At 44.9% G+C, this 18,576-nt stretch overlaps 2 protein-coding genes across 3 annotated transcripts in view; one reads left to right on the forward strand and one right to left on the reverse strand.

The window, feature by feature from the left end:
- The window catches only part of Xpo5 (exportin 5), a 38,362-nt gene extending 27,802 nt beyond the window's left edge, over positions 1 to 10,560 (reverse strand). The window contains 9 exon segments of the mRNA NM_001108789.3: positions 216 to 315; positions 2,629 to 2,705; positions 3,305 to 3,490; positions 3,846 to 3,872; positions 4,138 to 4,320; positions 4,482 to 4,619; positions 7,244 to 7,316; positions 8,688 to 8,809; positions 10,389 to 10,560. Coding sequence (NP_001102259.2) covers positions 216 to 315; positions 2,629 to 2,705; positions 3,305 to 3,490; positions 3,846 to 3,872; positions 4,138 to 4,320; positions 4,482 to 4,619; positions 7,244 to 7,316; positions 8,688 to 8,809; positions 10,389 to 10,493 — 1,011 coding nt within the window. The 5' untranslated portion in view covers positions 10,494 to 10,560.
- A 183-nt stretch (positions 10,561 to 10,743) lies between these two features.
- Positions 10,744 to 18,576, forward strand: part of Polh (DNA polymerase eta) — a 34,682-nt gene continuing 26,849 nt past the window's right edge. The window contains 3 exon segments of one of the 2 annotated variants that reach the window (NM_001108204.1): positions 10,744 to 11,048; positions 13,981 to 14,122; positions 14,754 to 14,888. In NM_001108204.1, coding sequence (NP_001101674.1) covers positions 13,986 to 14,122; positions 14,754 to 14,888 — 272 coding nt within the window. In that variant the 5' untranslated portion in view covers positions 10,744 to 11,048; positions 13,981 to 13,985. 2 annotated transcript variants of the gene reach the window in all.

Here is an 18,576-nt window from a genome sequence, read left to right on the forward strand (position 1 = left end):
AGCCAGAACTACATAGTGAGATTCTGTGTCGAGGAAGGAAATCAGCAACGACCCAGCAATGCACCCATATTCACCTTTTTATTGGCGATGACTTCATCTATAGAATTGCATGAAAAACACTGGCAGAACAATGCCTCACCAGCTCCCATCAGTGTGGTGGCAAAGTGCTACCATGATTGCTAAGTGAACAACTCCCCAAGCAGCCCCATGCTTACCAGCAGTGCACACAGCAGATTTCCCAGAGCACACAACACCTGACAAAGTCTCTTCAGGAAGAGGTAGTGTTTTTCCACCAAGCCTCCTCCATCAGCAGTCCTGTTTGAGGAAGAGAACTGTGATTAGCTGTGCATCATCAAAGAAAGGAGTCCACAACATGTAAGTTCTACTGCCTGTCTGCCTCGTACGTACAATCTTAGTATTTACTAAAGTCAAAAAACAAGTACCAGGTCAGCCCAGGTGGCAAAGGCAGATCTTTGTGAGTTCAAGGTTAGTGTGGACTACGTAGTGAGTTCCAGGACAGCCAGGGCTATAAAGAGAAACTGTCTCAAGCAAACAAACAAAAAAACTCACCAAGCCAGGCACGTGCGATTTGCCTCGAACCCCAGCAGATGGAGGCCTAGCTTGATCTACACAGCTAGCTCCAGGTCACCAGGGATACAAAGTGAGAATGTTTCAAATAAACAATGAACCAAAATAAAAAATGACAAAATCCTACACTGAGATTGATGTGGAACATGGCTGAATGCAATACCTTCCCTTATCATTAAATACTCTGATCCTAGACATAAAAGTCCTTTGGAACCACTTGAGTTGTACGTCACTGCAAAGCCAGCACACACACCTGTGAGCAGCTACACAAAGACTGGCTAATACCCAGGAGGCCTCGCACAGATTCTTGGGTTTGGGAAACTGGGTATTAATGTAACAATTTCTTATACCAGGGACAAAAAAAAAAGTATTTTATGTCTTCCACCAGCTAGATCGCTTAGCAGGTAGAGGGAGGCACTTGTCACCAAAATACAGAATTGTGTTCAATTCCTGGGACCCCAGGGTGTTTGGAGAAAACTAGTTCCCACAAGTTGTACTCTGACCAAACACATACTATGATGTCTTCATGTGTACACTTTCATGCATATAAAGAGATGTAATTAAAATTATAATTAAATGTAATTAAAAATCCTTTGGTCATGCGTGATGGTGCGCACCTTCAACCCTGGCAGAGGCAGGCATTTCCTGGGGTTTGCGACTATCCTAGTTTATGTACTGAGTCCCAGGCTAGCCAGGGCTATATAATGAGACTCTGTCTTAAGAACAAAAACAGCCAGGCAGAAGTGTGCACACCTTTAACAAGGCAAAACAAAAACTCTCTCACTTTCTTAAAATACTGACTTTAGATCCAAAATTCATCAGAACCCAATAGCTCTTCTAAAAAAAAACAAAAACGAAAACAAAAAACCCTACATTTAATTTTTTTTTTGGTGGTGAAAACTGGTCTGAGACAAGTAAGATTATTGCCACTAATGAGCATGAGTAACAGTTGATGTGAGACGCAGACGCAGTAGTGAGACCTGGAGGCACGAGAGAATGAGAAAGCGTGGGACTCAGGTGGCCTTGGGGCTGGCTGTGCAGAGCAGCCCATTTTGAATGGCAGCTTTCCTAGTCTGTGGGTGGGTGGGTGTGCTGTGTAACCAGCTGAAGAAATGTGAATAGGACACCTCGGCCATAATGACAAATTGTGCCAGCCAAAGCGGTCATTATCACTCAGGTACCAGAATTCCTTAAAAACCAGATCCCGGGCACACACTGTCTGTCCACACTTGTCCTTGGACTCAGAGAGAAGCCTGCAGAGGAGGGCAGCCCACAGAGGGCTCCTGTACACCCCTGCCCTGCCTAAAGCAGCAAACGAAACTGAAGCAAAAGACAGCATACTGTAGGGGAGGCTTGAAAGAACTTGGGACAGGGGACACTGTCATCAGAATATACTGTTTTTTTAAAAAAAAGTATTCTCAGGGCTGGAGAGATGGCTCAGCGGTTAAGAACACTGGCTGCTCTTCCAGAGGACCTGAGTTCAATTCCCAGCAACCACATGGTGGCCCATAACCATCCGTAATGGAATCTGAAGACAGACACAGTGTGCTCACATACAGAAAATAAATCTATATATATTCTCAATAAAAATTTAATTATTAAAGAAATAAAAACCATACTGTAGAACTAGGTGAGCTGATCAGTGGAGTATTTTCTCAGCATGTATGAAGTTTGTCGTTCAATCCTTTGCACCAAAACACCCACCTAAATTAACGGCTGGGGTTTAGCTCCAATAGTTTCTGTCCTGGTATGGAGACCTTGATTTGACTTATGAACACCTCTGTAGAGCTGGGTGTGTGCCTGTAACCCCAGTTCAGGGTTGAAAACAGGCAGATTCTAGAACTTATTGGCCAGCTAGTCTAGCCAATCAGAGCAGGATCAGTAAGATGTCAGCTCAAATAAACAAGGAGCAATAAAGGACTCACATACATACACACCAACGCCTACACACAATATATACAAAATAAAATGAAAAACAAACAAGACATCCAAGCAAACCCAAACCCACCCAGGCCCACAGCACCCGAAAGGCAGACTTACTGTGCGGCGGAGAGAACATAGTGCATGGCCACGTCCCCAAACAAGATCATCAAGCGCTTCCGGTCCTCCAGCTTGCCCTGTGCCCAAGGTTAGGACAGTACATCATCCAAAAACACAGACAAAACCTTCTTCATCCAGTAGCTGACGTCTCCTACACCTCTAACTGACACTATGGTGAGCTCTAAACTTTAATACTACTTTACGCACAAATGGCAAGAATCATGGCTCTTCAAGTGCCAGGGGGTTAAGCCTAATAGATTTCAATATCCTATGCCAACAATTTCAATGCTGCAAATTTCTGTCTAAGGGGGTTGGAAGCATCTAGTAAGTTGTGCTCAAGGATAAATCACACATTTTAAATGCAATGAAGCACACAGTTGAACTGGGAAACACCAAGGACAGAATGGGTTCAATATGCAGTGGTCTGAATGAGAATGGACTCTATCCGGGCAGGTATCTGAACACGTGGTTCCCAGTTGGTGGCGCTGCGTGGGGAAGGTGTGGAATCTTCAGATGTACAATGTATCAAGTAGGGTGGTGGGGGGCTTTCCAAAATATATAGGCTCTCCCAGCTTCTACTTCCCTCGCTTCCTGTTCCTGTCAGCACACCTGCTGCCACCATGCACTCATCCTTTTCCTCACAGGTACTCTGGGCACTGCTGCAAAGCTTACTCACTTTTCTGCTGACTGCAATGAGAAGACACTCAGCGGCTCCCAACTGCAGCTCCTGCTCATTGAGAAGCAGGCACAGAGTTTCCACCAGCTTACAGTTCTCAGCAGTAATGTGATTCAAAGACACCCAGTCAATGTAGCCTGCTAGCGTGTTCAGTGCCGCGATGCTCACTCGACAGTTGGCTTGAGCCTGTGTGAAATCACTGCTGGTTATCAGGTCCTGACAACTAAGGCTTCAATTAAACTTCTATTTTCAAGTTCTAAAATAAAGGTGATTTGTCAGAAAAACGATTTTTCTGGAAGAATTACTGGCAGGGGACTCAGTTTTGTTCCTGGGATGCAGCCATCTCTGAGCACTCTGAGCCCCGATGAGTAAGAACGCGCTGCCAAGTGCGGCCGCTCACCCTCTTTCAAGAGGGTCTATCTACCATTCCCCTAGAGCACTGAGGGGACAGACAAAACCCACCCAGCACGGAGGCCGTGTGGTCCACCTACCCATACTGAGCATTTAAGAGGTTCCCTTCAGGTCCACACAGTGCACTCACCTCTGCTTCCTGAGAGGCATCTGTCTTCTGAAAGAAAAGAACAAAGAAACCAAAGTTTTACCGAGTAAAAGACCAGGCAGCAACTTCCTATGTTCCAATAAAGGACCTGGTTTTCAGACAAAATCTTTGCTATATAGCGCCACTGTGCCTGAAGCTCACTGTATAACCCAGGCTAGCCTCAACCTGATAGTATCTCCTGCCTCAGCCTCTCAAGGGCTGAGACAAGTTCTTGCTCAGCACACGCAGCTGTGGACACGGGGAAGACGGGGTGTTGCAGGGCAGAAATTCATACCATTTGCTGGTACTTGTTTACATTTTCCTGAAGTGTACTGAGTAGAAAATTCAAGATTCTTTCCATGTTCTGTGTTAACGTTTGCTGAATATCCCTTCTTCTTTGAGTGGGCAGTGTCTGAAAGGTCACTACATCCTCAGCCAGTCGCAAAAGGATGAACATCACCAATTCCCTCTGTGTTTCCTAGGCCAAGAGAAAGAGGCTATTAAACAAAAGCATTAGATTATGGACACATGCAAACAGATGACCTGCTACTGATAAAACCAGGGACACGACAGGGCTACAGAGCAAAGCCGTCAGCCTGCTCTAACATAAGCACATGCAGTCACACATGCACTCCATACCCCTTGCCTGGAGAGAGTGTCCAACTCCATGAGCATGTCAGGCCAGTGCTGAGGCCACTCTCGCTTGATCATCTCCACCACAATTCTAGACAGAACATCTTTAATATGGTTCTCCTCCTCCAAAATGCTCAGTGTTCCCTGAAAAAGAATGAGATCGTGAAGACTCTAAGGTTTGGACTTCTAGGCATGAAAACTGCGCTGTAAAGACACAGAATGCTTGCACTTGGAATATGGCTCAGGTGGCACAATATTTGCTGAGGCCCAGGGTCTGAGCTCCAGGAGGACACACCTGTGATCCCACACACAGGAAGGGGAGATAGGAGCATCAGAAGAGCAAGTCCTCCTCAGAGCCAGCGAGATGGCACAGCAGGCTAAGTTCTTGCTGTGTAAGCCTGGTGACCTGGAACCCATGGTGGGCCTCTGAAAGTTGCCCTCTAACCTTCATGGACATCCTCTACTATGTGTCTGTGCTTGAGTGTGTACACACAGTGACAAAAAATGAGTCAGTGCCATTCTCTGAAACATAGCAAGTTTGAGGTCAGCTACATGAAACCCTGCCTCAAAAAGGGGGGGCGGGGGTGGAGAGGGGTGCAGGAGATGGCTCAGTGAGTAAAGGCACTGGGGGCCAAGGCTGACAACCTCAGTTCCATCCCCAGAACCCAAATGGTTAAGGGAAGAGTTGATTACCTCAAGGTGTCTTCTGATCTCACAATACACGCCAAGCACTCACCACACCCAGCCCTCTACATGAACGGAAGCACAACACTGATCATCAGGTCTTCTTTGAACCTAACCTGTTCTCCATGTCTGTGTCACTTGGCCTGCATTCTCACTGGTCACTGTTTCCACAGCTAATGAACAGCTGTCACAGAGCCAGGAAAGCACAGTCGCTCTGACTCACGAACTAAAGAGACTTTCACACTGTTTCGGAGTTCTAAAGGCCAAAGTGGAATACAGGAATAAACTGGAACACTGATAAATCGGTAGGGCATTGAAGAGCACTACAGTCACAGAAGTTCTAATACTAAAGAGAAAGATACACTATCTCTGTCTTCCAAGAATTTAAACATTAAAATTGATGAGTGATCAATGCTCGTCTCTTTGGAGTAGTAAATTATAGGTCTCCACTAGCTAAACGGATCCATAAGTTGGCAAAGCGCCTCTTTCTTATTAAAAGTAGTGCAAGGCCGGATTGTTAGTGCTTGCCTGTAAGGCTGCACCCAGCAGTGTCAGAGATTCAAGTTTATTCTCCACGACACAGAAAGACTGAAGCTACTCTGTGTTTCATGTGACCTTATCTCAAAAAGCAGCCTCACCAAATACTCAGGGATCTCCTTTCCTGCCCTTTGTTATAACAGAAAAGACAGGCATGGTGGCTGATGCCTGCAATCCCAGTATGTGGAAGGCTGAGGCAGGAGGTCTGCTCTCAAGTGGAGGACAGCATGGGCCACAGAATGAAGTCCTGTCTCAAAAAAAGGAAAGACCGGCTTGGCATGGTGGGGCAAATCTTGAATCCCGGAAGGAGAGTCTGAGGCCATCCAGATTATGTGGACAGCTGGCTGAGGTCTGGTCTGTTGCTATGTCCTACAATGCTAACACTGGACTCCAAGGCCGGCTGCTCCCAGGAAGAGGAGTCCTTCTGAGGATCCTCTTACAATCATCTAATTTACATCAAAGATTCCTTAGGAGGATTTACTCAGTATACCAAGGGATGCTATATGACCTTGCTCCTTAATTTAAAGCTAATGGTTGAATAAAGATGCCTCCAGCCTATAGCTGGACAGGAGAGGTAGGCAGCTTTGGTTCCTGGACTTGGGGTCCGAGACAAGAGCTCATGAAGGAATGGGGAAGAAAGTAGACAGGAGAAGATGCCGTGAGGCAGGTAACTCATGAAAGCAAGAGCAGCCCAGATGGCAAGTCATAACTCAGGGTTATTGGTGCAGAAGTAGATACTAATAGCTTAGAGGGTGCATATCTGCCCAGCTCTAGCGCTTTAAAGGTTTATCATAAATGTAAAGGTTCTGTGTTTTATCTGGGAACTAGATGGTCAAAGGTAGGGTAGAAACCTCCGATTAATAATAATTATTACCGGGCTGGAGAGATGGCTCAGCGGTTAAGAGCACCCGACTGCTCTTCCAGAGATCATGAGTTCAATTCCCAGCAACCACATGGTGGCTCACAACCATCTGTAAAGAGATCCGATGCCCTCTTCTGGTGTATCTGAAGACAGCTACAGTGTACTCATATATAATAAATGAATAAATCTTTAAAAAAAAAATAATAATAATTATTACCACAACCTGTCTGAATTAAAGAAGTAAAAAGACCATCACTTTATAACACGTTTGAAGTCTTATTAAAGGTTGAAACAAATCCATTCTGTATTTCACCACATGTATCACCGTAGTTCAGCTTAGATAAAAGGAAAAGATACGAAGATGGTGTTATGACCATCTAACTTATACCTAAGAATCTTTCCTTTTAGGCAGGGTCTCTCTATGCAGCCTTCCTTGTCCTGGCACTCACTTGTGTAGACCAGTCTGGCCTGGAGTGCGTCGGGATCTGCCCACCTCTGCCTCCCCAGGGCTGGGGTAAAAGGTGTATGACACCACACCCAGCTTCTTTAAGAAGCTTCTTCATTCATTTGCTGAGCATCTTTAACCTCTTCCGGTCTCTCCTTAGTCACCCGGGTGACCTACGTGGAAGTCATGACTTTTGGCACAGTTGCCTAGGAACATGGCCTCCCAATACCCCTTGCTCACATTTGCAATCAGCTCCATGACACTGTTCTTCAGGTAGACCTTCTCCAATCGAGACATGCTGTTCCACCGAAACCTGACCACCAAAACAGAAAACCAGCAAAACCATGTCAGCAGTCTTCTCTTCACGGGAGAATATCTGTGTTTCCTGCTTTATATGATGTTAGAGGTTTCATTAAGAAATGCTTTTGGCCAGCTGTGGTGGCACTCACCTTCTATCCTAACACTCCAGAGGCAGAGACAGGCGCTCTCTGAGTTCAAGGCCAGCTGGGCTACATAGTGAATTCCAGCACAGCCAAGGCTACATTGAGACTGTCTCAAAAACAAACAAACAAACAAGCAAAAAACCAAACTAAACCAAACCAACCCCAAAACAAACAAACAAACAAAACAAAACAAAAAATCCTTTAAAATAAGGAAATTACACTTCTGAGATGTCTCAGTAGTTAGGAGGACCTGAGTTTGGCTCCCAGCACCCATGTTGGGCAGCACAGAAACACCTACAATCTCCAGGAGAATCAAATACCTCTGTATCTGCCCTCACAAGCACATACTCAAACAAATGCACATTTAATAAGATATAATAAAATCTTAAAAAGATTCTTGGTACCAGGAAGATGGCAAAGCGCACTTGCTGCTCTTGCAGGGAGCTTGAGTTTGGCAGTTGATCATATCTGTAACTCCAGCTCCAAGGGATCTAACTAGGTACCAGGTACATACATGGTGCGCGCACACACACACACACACACACACACACACACACACACACACACAGGCAAAGCACTTACACACATAAACAAATAGTCCATTTAAAAACTCTACTTTGTAGGGGTTGGGGATTTAGCTCAGTGATAGAGCGCTTGCCTAGCAAGCGCAAGGCCCTGAGTTCAGTCCCCAGCTGGGGGGAGGGGGGGAAATGGGATATTTCTACTTTGTACTCTTCAGAGAATGGACAAAAAAAGTCCACATTCGACCAGAACAGGAACAATAGAAATACATACATGCATGCATGCATGCATGCATCACTTAGCATTTATATGGGATTCATGTCACAAATCAGCATTTCTCCATCTAGCCATCTACAATAATAGAGTTGCTCTTCAAAAACAAACAAAAAAGCTTTTCTGTTTCTTTTTAAAATTTGGTTTCTTGAGACAAAGTTTCACTCTGTAGCCCACTATAGTAGAACTATGTAGCCTAGGAAGGCCTAAACTTGTGGCATCTTCTAGCTTCAGTTCCTCAGTGCTAAGCCTTAAATGTGACTCACCGAGCCTGGCTTGTTGAATATTTAATATGTTTAACACACTTTCCTGAAGAAAGAACAACATCCTGAGTTCATCCTTAGTAATCATTGTTTATTTCTCGTCACTGGGAAAGCACCTGTGTGGTCGTGAAAGGGTTAAAGAGCTGTTCTCTTCAACAAGCTATAGTGGTAAGAGTTCCTTACTTGACAACGTGTTCCAGGATCTGAAGGCCAAAATGTCTGACGATGGCAATTTGTGTTTTTTCGGCCAACTTCAAGCCACATGGGACACAGATAGGGCACTTTTCTTTAAACTCTTCACAAAACTGAAAGAAGAAACGTTAAATTTCCATGGGGAGGCATGAAAAATAGAGACTAAAAATCATAAAAGTACAACCTTAGCCGACTGTGTGTGCTACTGGGAACTGAACCTTTCACGAGCAGGGCAAGCCCAATACCTCTAAACTATATCCTCGGCTTCCTCTCTTACTGTACGTGTGCAGTGTTTTCATGCATATGTTCACAATGACAGAGCTGCACATTCAAATGGAAGCTAGAGATTGAAGCTGAATGTCTTTCTCTCTGAGAACCTGGAACTCAGGATTTGTCTAGACTGGCTGGTGAGTCTCTTCCTCCCCTACACCTGAATTATGGTAGCCAGCCATAATTACAAGCAATTCACCCTCTATGCCATCTCCCAAGGTTGTTCTGTTTACTTGTTTTGAGAAATGGTCTTACTAAGTTGCTCAGGGAGGGGTTTAACTTTTGAATCTCCTGCCTTAGTCTCCCCAGTAGCAGGGATTATCTGCTGTCCTTTTAGCTGTATTTTTAAGATGAGAGAATCTAGACTAGTAATGCAGACACTCTCCATTTTGATATTAGTCATGCTAATACTAAATAAAAATAAACTGGATCTAAACGAGTAAAAAAAAATGTTAAGAGATATACCCATACAAGTGGAATGTCAATCTCTAGAATTAGCTTTAAAAACTACGGGTGCCAGGAAGAGACAGTGAACAAGCAAATCTCTGTATCATCTGAGTTTGGGTCATAGGCCTATTCGGGATCATTGTGGTGGTCTATTTCTGTGCCTACGTAAAATTCTTCATAATAAAAAACAGAGAACAGAGTTGTTTGATTCCAAATCCTGCGCCACATACATCTATATGTTGGCGTTCACTCTAACGAAAAAGCAGCTCTGTTGCAGGTATTAGCGTTCCCAAATAGCAAAACCTGAGCTAGACCCTGGGGCAGAGAGCACACGGGATGCAAGAAAACTACTTCCAGGAAACCAAAGTGCCCCTTTGCAAATGCAAAGCCAGTGGTAAAGCTCATCTTCGCGCAAAAATAGCCGAAGAATATCTCACAGCTATAAACATGGAAGGAGCATTACAAATCAGCCCCAGAGATGCCCAAGACTGGAAAGAGATAGAAGGACGTAAGGATGTAAGAAAATGGACACTCGGGGATCTAGAATCAGCACAAGTCTGGAGTGATCAGCAGGGAAGAATGAGGGTGGCATTGGGGCAGGAATTTGCACGTGCGCTCCCCGAAGCCAGGGAATATGGGGTTTGCTCTGGCTTCAGAGCCGCTGCACCCTGCGGTTGTGGTGACCGCGGTGTGATCTAGAGTGAAAAAAAGTGAGGAGCGGGCAGAAGGGCCACTGAGAAGTGGCTAGGGAATGTGCAACAGTTAGGGACCCTTGCGTGCGATGCAAAGGCAAGCGCGCAAGCAAGAGAAGACTCAAGTGGGAGGTGAGGGCCGCGACCAGAAGCCACCCTCCCCACAGGGAGTGGGAGGTCCAAAGGCCGCAGAGGCGGGAGACGAACTGAGTTTGGAGAGGCCGTGAGGGAAGCCTGGGATAGGGGTCTCGGGGCAGGCCCAGGCCGCCAGGACCCCAGCTACCTTGAGGGCTTCCAGCCGGTAGCGCTGGGTAGAGCTGGGGTCCATCATGACCGTCACCGCTTTCACTAGCTCCTCGCACAGCGCGTTCACTTGCTCCATCTCCATGGCTAGTGCCGGGAAAACCACCGGCGTCCCAGGAGCACGAGGTACGCACGGTTCCCCTGGCGGGACCACACGTTGATACCGGGCCGCGGCGGGCTGGGGGTGGAGAAACGGGAGGAGGAGCGTGAGTACCAGAGGTTGGAGCTGGGAAGAACCCAGCGCCGCGCATGCGCCGGGTCAGCCACGGCGCATGCGCGCGCGGAAGTGGCGGCTCAATGTGAGGGCCGCGCCTGGCTGGGCGGGGCTGGGGACGGAAGTTCTGCGGTGCGCAGGCGCATCAACCGTCTCTCTCAGCGCGCGCGGTGCTGAACTCCTAATTTCCCCTGGGCTTGCTGTGGGGCGCAAACCTTCAGGCTCTGAAGGCTGTTTGCTCGGAAGGATCCGAGGGATAACTACTCGGTTCTGTGTCACCACAGGCAGTAAGTCTCTCTCGGAACCTACTGACCTGATCCTGGGAAGGCGACGACCTCGTCTAGACGCTGTCATTTTCCTTCCAGTGGACTCAGCCCGGAACCCGGAGCATCGCTCTTGGCAGTTTGACAGGTGTCTGTCGCCTTGGTAAGAACATTAAAACGCGATTCGCGATCGCTGCGTCGGATTGCTTTTGTAGCTGTCGGTTTTAACTTGGAGTGACTGGGTCGAAATGAAAACATGCTTACTGGGAGAGAAGGCCCTGAGATTGTCTCTAAAAGAGTTTTCTTGTAGAAAGAATTTTTCTTGTAACTGTTAAACCTTCTTCACCTGTGTTTATTTTCTCGAGCGTGTTACTATACCACCGACTCCAAACGTGTTTTGTACAGAGTGGGATGAACTGAGATGCTTGAAAAGGCATCCCACTATACCTCTGGGAGGCTGAGGCAGGAGGATTGCTTCCAGTTTGAGGCCAGACTGAACTACAACGTGAGACCTCACAAAACAAAACCAAAAAGGAGAAAAGCCGAACCCAAATTTACGTAGTCCTTTAAGTTTTGTCACTGCGTTGGGTTTTCACCAATACATAAAAGTACAAAAGGAACACATAAATTAAAAGGCTTCATTATCTCTTATCTTGCATATGTTTTATGGGTTTTTTTTTTTTTCACAGTAAATTGTTGCCCTTAAATCACAGCTTCGCTTCCAGTTTTACCTCTGATATTTTTATTGATTGTGGTACTTACCCTATATTGATTGTGACAGTGCATTTGCCATTTTCTGGCTTTATCTGTTCCAGTATTACAGAAAAGCCACTTTAGAGCAAAGGGTTGCCTGACTTAAGTGTAAAGGTTTTTAAACCTTGGATCGCTTTGTTTTAGGTGAAGGGTTGGATTTGTAAGGCGTTTGTTTTCTTTGCAATAATATTGCAGCTCTGTGGTAGAAGTGGGTCGGCACTGTTTTGAAGTTGAACTTGAAAAATAACTGCTTAAAGTTACAGTTGGGTGCTAGCTCACTCGTCTGTATAACCTGTTTCTTGTATTTAAATAATGCATTTCCTGCATTTCTGTAAAAAGTATTATTTGTGCTAGGCCATTGGTATGCAAAGCAGTGCATATTGGAAATCATCTTGAGAACCTTTAAAAACCACAGTGCCATGACCGTGGTGGCCTGTGCCTGTAATCTCAGCATTTGTGGGGAGGAGCAAAGAGCTCAGGTTCATCTGTGGCTACAGAGCAAGTTTTGAGACTGATTTGGGCTACATGACATTCAGAACCATTCTTCAAAACAAAAAAGGAATTACACAATGGGAAAATCACTGAACCTCACAAAGCAATCCTTGAAGGTATCTATTGATAGTTGCATGGTTGTTGAAAATTTGCAGAGAAACGGGGTATTCACATAGTATTAGGTTATTCTCTTCATTCATATGTGGCTGTGCTTTCTTCTTTCTATGTAATCCAGGCTGGCCTTGAACTTAAAAGCTTTTTGTCTTAGCCTCTTGAGTGCTAGGACTTAAAAAGTGTGCCACTATGTTCTATGTCCAACTGTTTCTAAGTGTTTCAAGATTTAAAATTTGCATGAGAACAGTACTCAGGGGGCAGTTTGGACCTCTGTGAGTTTGAAACCAGCCTGGTCTACAGAGTGAGTTGCAGGGTAGCTAGAGCTGCTCAGTGAGCCCCTGTCTCACCAACACCCCCCAATTCTTCATGAATGCTATGGTGTTATATTCACAGAGGGTTGATCCCATGATGCCCTAACTGGGATATGACATACATGCACAGACACGCACACAGAGGATTGATCCCGTGATGCCCTAACTGGGATATGACATACATGCCCAGACACGCACATACATGCACAGACACGCACATACATGCACAAACATGCACATACATGCACAGACATGCACACAGAGGCGCTTGCTGAGACTCAAAGTTGTGGCCTTGAGAACACTAGGAAAGAGCTCTCACACTGAGCAACACTCTGCAGACACTTCAGATTATAGCACGTAGGCTGTGTGAAGAGATACCGGAAGTGTTCATGTGCATTCCCTGCCTGCAGGGTCTTTTTTCCTGAATGTTTTCAATCTGAGGTTGATTGATATAGAACATTTTCTTTTCTTTTCCCTCAATTTATGTTTGAGTCAGCGAGACTACAGCGGTCCTCTCCCCAGAGTGTTGTACATTGTGGGCGTTTTGATCTCTGGTTTTAATTTTCCTTTTTCCATGATGAGTGATGCTGAGTCCATTGTTAAGCACTGTGTAGTTTGAGTGACAAGACCCCCATAGGCCTGTTTGTCTGAAATGCTTGGTTCTTAGTGGGACTGTTCAGAAAGAATTAGAAGAATGGCTTTGTGGGAAGAGCTGTGTCTCTGGGTTTGGGGTTCTAAGGTTTCAGAAACCCACCCCAGGCCCAGTGTCTCTCTGCCTTTGGATCAAGATAGAAAGCTCTCAACTAGTGCTCCAGTACCGTGCCTGTCTTCCTGTCATGATGGTCATGGACTAACCTCTAGAGCTGTAAGCAAGCCTCAAATTAAAGGCTTTCTGTTGCCTTGGTGCTGATGTCTCTTCACAGCAACAGAGTAGCAACTAAGACAGGCAACTTTGGGCTATATGTGTATCCTTTATGAAACGTCTTTTCCTTAGAATGGGTAGCCAGATGTGATGATGGGTGCTTGTGACCCCACCACTTGGGAGGTAGAAGCAGGAGGAGCAAGTAGAGTTTGAGCCAAGTAGAACTATGTTTAAAGCTTTCAGATTATCACCTTCATAAAATTATACGTTTATCCTCGTGTCAACAGTAGGTGAAAATATCCTTCATGTTAGTGACCACATTCCTACTGTTGCGGCTCATCAACTAGAATGTAAATGTATAGCAGTTATTGTTCTCATCGATTAGAATGTAAATGTGTGGCGGTCATTGCTTTGAGACAGTGTCTTCCTATGTAAAACTGAAAGATCTGCTGCCTCTGCCTCCTGAGGGATGAGATCAAAGATGTGTACTCCCACACCTGGTAGAAATGCAGTGGAGGTGTTCTGTGTTTTAGATGATTTTTCTGTTTATAAATGTCTTCCAGACTAAATGGCTCCAGGACAGGACCGCGTGGTTGCTCTTGTAGACATGGACTGTTTTTTCGTACAAGTGGAACAGCGGCAAAATCCTCATTTAAGGAATAAACCTTGTGCAGTTGTACAGTACAAATCATGGAAAGGTGGTGGGTATGTATCATGATTGTGTCATGACTGGTGTGTGCACATGTGTGTGTGTGTGTGTGTGTGTGTGTGTGTGTGTCTGTGTGTCTGTGTGTGCACAGGTTAATATTGAGGGTCTTCCTCAGTTGCTTTCCACTTTATGTTTTGAAACACTGTCATTGAACCTGAAGCTCACTGATTCAGTGAGGCTGTTAGCTCCCTTCCCAGACCTAGGATTAAAGGCATATACTAATGCACCCAGCTTTTTCTGGGGGTCCTGGGGAATCCAAACTCAAATCTGCCTATTGGTACAGCAGGTACTTTATTGATTGAGCCGTCTTTCCAGCCCCTCCTAGATTTTTATGTGTGTGAGTGTTTTGTCCACATGTCTGTACCACCTGCATTCAGTACCCACAGAGGCCAAAAGAGGGTGTCAGATCCCCCTGGGACTGGAGTTACAGACACTTGTAAGCCACCCAGGTAAAAAGAGCAACCAGTGCTCTTAACCTTAGGCCCCACAGATATTTTGATCTATGGAAACTCAATAACTCTGTTCTAGATCTTGTATGTGAGATTTCTGAACTGCTGTGTCTGGGATTGAACAATAGCATCATGTAATATTTTTGGTTTTATTTCCTTTTCTCCCCTCTAACTTTAGAATTATTGCAGTGAGCTATGAGGCGCGTGCATTTGGCGTGACTAGAAACATGTGGGCTGATGATGCTAAGAAGTTATGTCCAGATCTTCTGCTGGCACAAGTTCGTGAGTCCCGTGGGAAAGCTAACCTCACCAAGTAAGCAAAAGAACACCGCACAGGAAGGTAGAGGGGTTAGAGAGGGTTTCCTGGGAATGCAGTGTGGCCCAGTAGTAGAGTGGTTGCCCAGGTTTAATACCAAGGAACACATTTTTAAAAAGTTACAGGTGATACTTGGTACTGCTTGTCTGCTGCTCCTTGCTCAGTGAACTGCTGTTTAGACTATTATGAAGACATTCTGTCAGCGTCTGTGTCTGCGCTAACTCTTTCACGTGTGCCTCAGTAGTAACCGTGTTAGCATTGCTTTTAATAGTTCCTGCTTTTATGCAACCATTCATCATCTTCCTTATTTAAAAATCAATTATTGGGGGTTGGGGATTTGGCTCAGTGGTAGAGCGCTTGCCTAGGAAGCGCAAGGCCCTGGGTTCGGTCCCCAGCTCCAAAAAAAAAAAGAAAAAAAAATCAGTTATTGGGCTGGAGAGATGGCTCACCAGTTAAGAACACTGGCTGCTCTTCCTGAGGTCCTGAGTTCAATTTCCAGTGACCACACGGTGGCTCACAACCATCTGTAATGGGGTCCGATGCCCTCCGCTGACGTGCAGGCAGAAGAGCACTCACACATGGAATAAGTAAACCTTTTTTGAAAAAAAAAATCAATTATGGGAAGGTGAAAGATGGCCCAATGGTTAAGGACAGACACTGCTCTTGCAGAAGATGTGAGGATCCCAGCATCCATACTGGACATTCACAACTGCCTGTAACCCCAGCACTAGAGGAATTGGAGGCCTCTGGCTTCTGAGGGCACTTGCAGTCAGGTACACATATCATACTCTCACACACACACACACACACACACACACACACACACACACACATAATTTAAAAAAAACATAATTGTTGTTGTTTGGCTTCTTATTTGGTTGGTTAGTTGGTCTTTTTTTTTTTTTTTTTTTTTTTTTTTTGGTTCTTTTTTTCGGAGCTGGGGACCGAACCCAGGGCCTTGCGCTTCCTAGGCAAGAGCTCTACCGCTGACCTCAATCCCCAACCCTGCTGGTTTTTTTTCAAGACAGGGTTTCTCTGTGTGGCCCTGTCTGTCCTGGAATTCACTCTGTAGGCCAGGCTGCTCTCGAACACAGAGTTCCGATGGGTTCTGCCTCCCGAGTGCTAGGATTGAATTTAAATCAATTATTACTGGGTTGGTGAGATGGCTCAGCAGGTGTTTGTACTTGGTGGTACTTGGTTGTACATGGTGGAAAGAGAGAAGCGACTCCTGCACGTAGTCTTCTGACACCCAGGCAAATGCGCACGTACACATGACAGGTTGACTGGTATGTGGGGAGGTGGGGAGGTGGGGAGAGAGGGAGATGAACAGTCGTCATTAAAACTTCATATGGACCAGTGAGGTGGCTCAGTGAGTAAAGGTGGCAGAAGGAGAGAACCCAACTGCCAAAAGTTATCCTCTGACTTCCACACATGTATGCATGTGTACATACACACACACTCACACATAATAAAACCATTAAAAATAAAGCTACACAAGGGCTAGAAAGATGGCTTAGTACTTAAAGAGCTTTTGCTGATCTTTCAGAGGACCCCAGGTCGCAGTTATTAGCATCCATAGTGTTGTCCTTTTAGACGATCTTTTTTTTTTTTTTTTTTTTTTTTTTTTTCCGGAGCTGGGGACCGAACCCAGGGCCTTGCGCTTCCTAGGCAAGCGCTCTACCACTGAGCTAAATCCCCAACCCCTCTGAAGATCTTTAAATGAAGCAGCTCTCTGAGATGATCTTAGCTTGTTCATACTTCTTTATCCAGAATAGGTTTGAACGCATACCCTCTATTTCGGGTGAACCAAGGGTTCTATGGTTTGGGGGCTGGAAAAAGGTCCTTGGCTGAAAGCTAAGGAACTGAGATGCCTCATTAGCATGGAGAGGCCTTCCAGGCGCTGTGTTCCATGACTGACAATTGTACCACCTGGTCGGGGGGTCTCTGGGTTACATGCTCCCAGGTAGGCATGGAAACAGGGAGGAAGTTAGCCCTACTCTTGCTGGTCTCAGGATGAGATTCTAGTCTCAATTTTTGAGATTTCTAGGGTTTGAACATGCTCAACCTTACCTGTTCTGTGCCAGTTCCTCTGGTGGCACGGTCCATATGTCCTGCATACATTATCATAGTATGTTGTATGTTATGGTTTAGGCATCAGGCTTTGATGAATTGACTGAACTGGAAGTCTAAAGATATAGTTGATAAAAGCTGTTGGAGGTGGGAGGCCATGTCTTTAATTCAAGTACTGAGATTTAATCCCCGTAATCCAGAAGCAGAGACAGGCATATTTTTGTGAGTTCATGGTCAACCTGGTCTATAGAGCTAGATCAAGGACAGCCTAGGCTCTGCAGAGAAACCATGTCTGGAATAACAATAAAAACAACAACAAAAATAGCTCAACCATAAAGCAGAATTTATTCAGTTAATAGACATGTAGTATTGCACCCTATGTTAGCAGTATAGCTTCTGTGAAATAGATGTTGCTGACTTTAAAGTTTGGGGAAAAGCATACTTCACTAACCTCAATAGAACCATTTATTTAAAAACCCTTTAGTAGTTGGGTGTTGTGTAGCATATCCCTGTAAATCCAGCACTTAGGATATGGACAAAGAAGGATCTAGAGTTCAAGGTCATCCCTTGATACCTAGTGAATAAATTTCACACCAACATGGGGTATATGAGACTCCGCCTCAGAAAACAAAACAAAGCACAAAGCAAATCTTCAGTAAATCATGAACAATTATGAATTTAGGATGCTTTGGAATGAGTATATAGGTCAGAGAGTTTAAAGGACCTGATGATTTCAAATCATTTTAGTGATTAAGATACCAGGTTATAAATAGACTATTTACAAAAACATGTCTTAGATTGAGTTTCCATTGCTGTGAAGACACCATGTCCAAGGACAACATTGAACTGGGGCTGGCGTACAGTTTCAGAGGTTCAGTCCATTATCATCATGGCAGGAAACATGGTAGCAAGCAGGCAGACAGGGTGCTAGAGGAGGGCCTGAGAGTTCACATTTTTTGAAGGCAGCCCAGAAGAGACTGATTGTTCAACATTGGGTGGAGCTTGAGCACTAGGGGCCCTCAAAGCCTGTCTACACAATGATACACTTCCTCCAGTAAGGCCACACCTATTCTAACAAGATCACAGCTCCTAATAGTGCTGCTCCCTGTGGGCCAAGCAGAGCCTATGGAGGCCAATCCTATTCAAACCACCACAGTGCAGTAAGTAATTTGTAAGGGTTCTCACATATCCTTCAAAACAGTAGCTTCCCTGAGAGGCTGTTAAGACGTACAGACTACTACAATAGCGTATTCTTTGCCATTTTGTGTATGATTGTATTGTACACTGTTTGTTTGTTTGTTTGTTTGTTTGTTTTTTCCTTTTCAGCTTTTTCCTAATGCAGATAAAGGTTGTAAGAGAAAAGTCAGACAATCTGACCTCTTTTACCTTAATTATTGTTACAATATTTATGTTACATTATTGATACACACACACACACACATACGTGTGGTTTCACATATATTCAGTCTGTATATAATTTGTTTTGTTTTGTTTTGTTTTTCATATACAACTTAGGATACCTGCCCAGGAGTAGCACTGCCCTCAGTGAACTGTGTCTTATACAGCAATTATTAATTTTCTTTTTTTTAAATATTTATTTATTTATTTTATGTAT

This window comes from Rattus norvegicus, chromosome 9 (genome assembly GCF_021556685.1).
Source record: "Rattus norvegicus strain SHRSP/BbbUtx chromosome 9, alternate assembly SHRSP_T2T, whole genome shotgun sequence".
NCBI classification, from domain to species: Eukaryota; Metazoa; Chordata; class Mammalia; order Rodentia; family Muridae; genus Rattus; species Rattus norvegicus.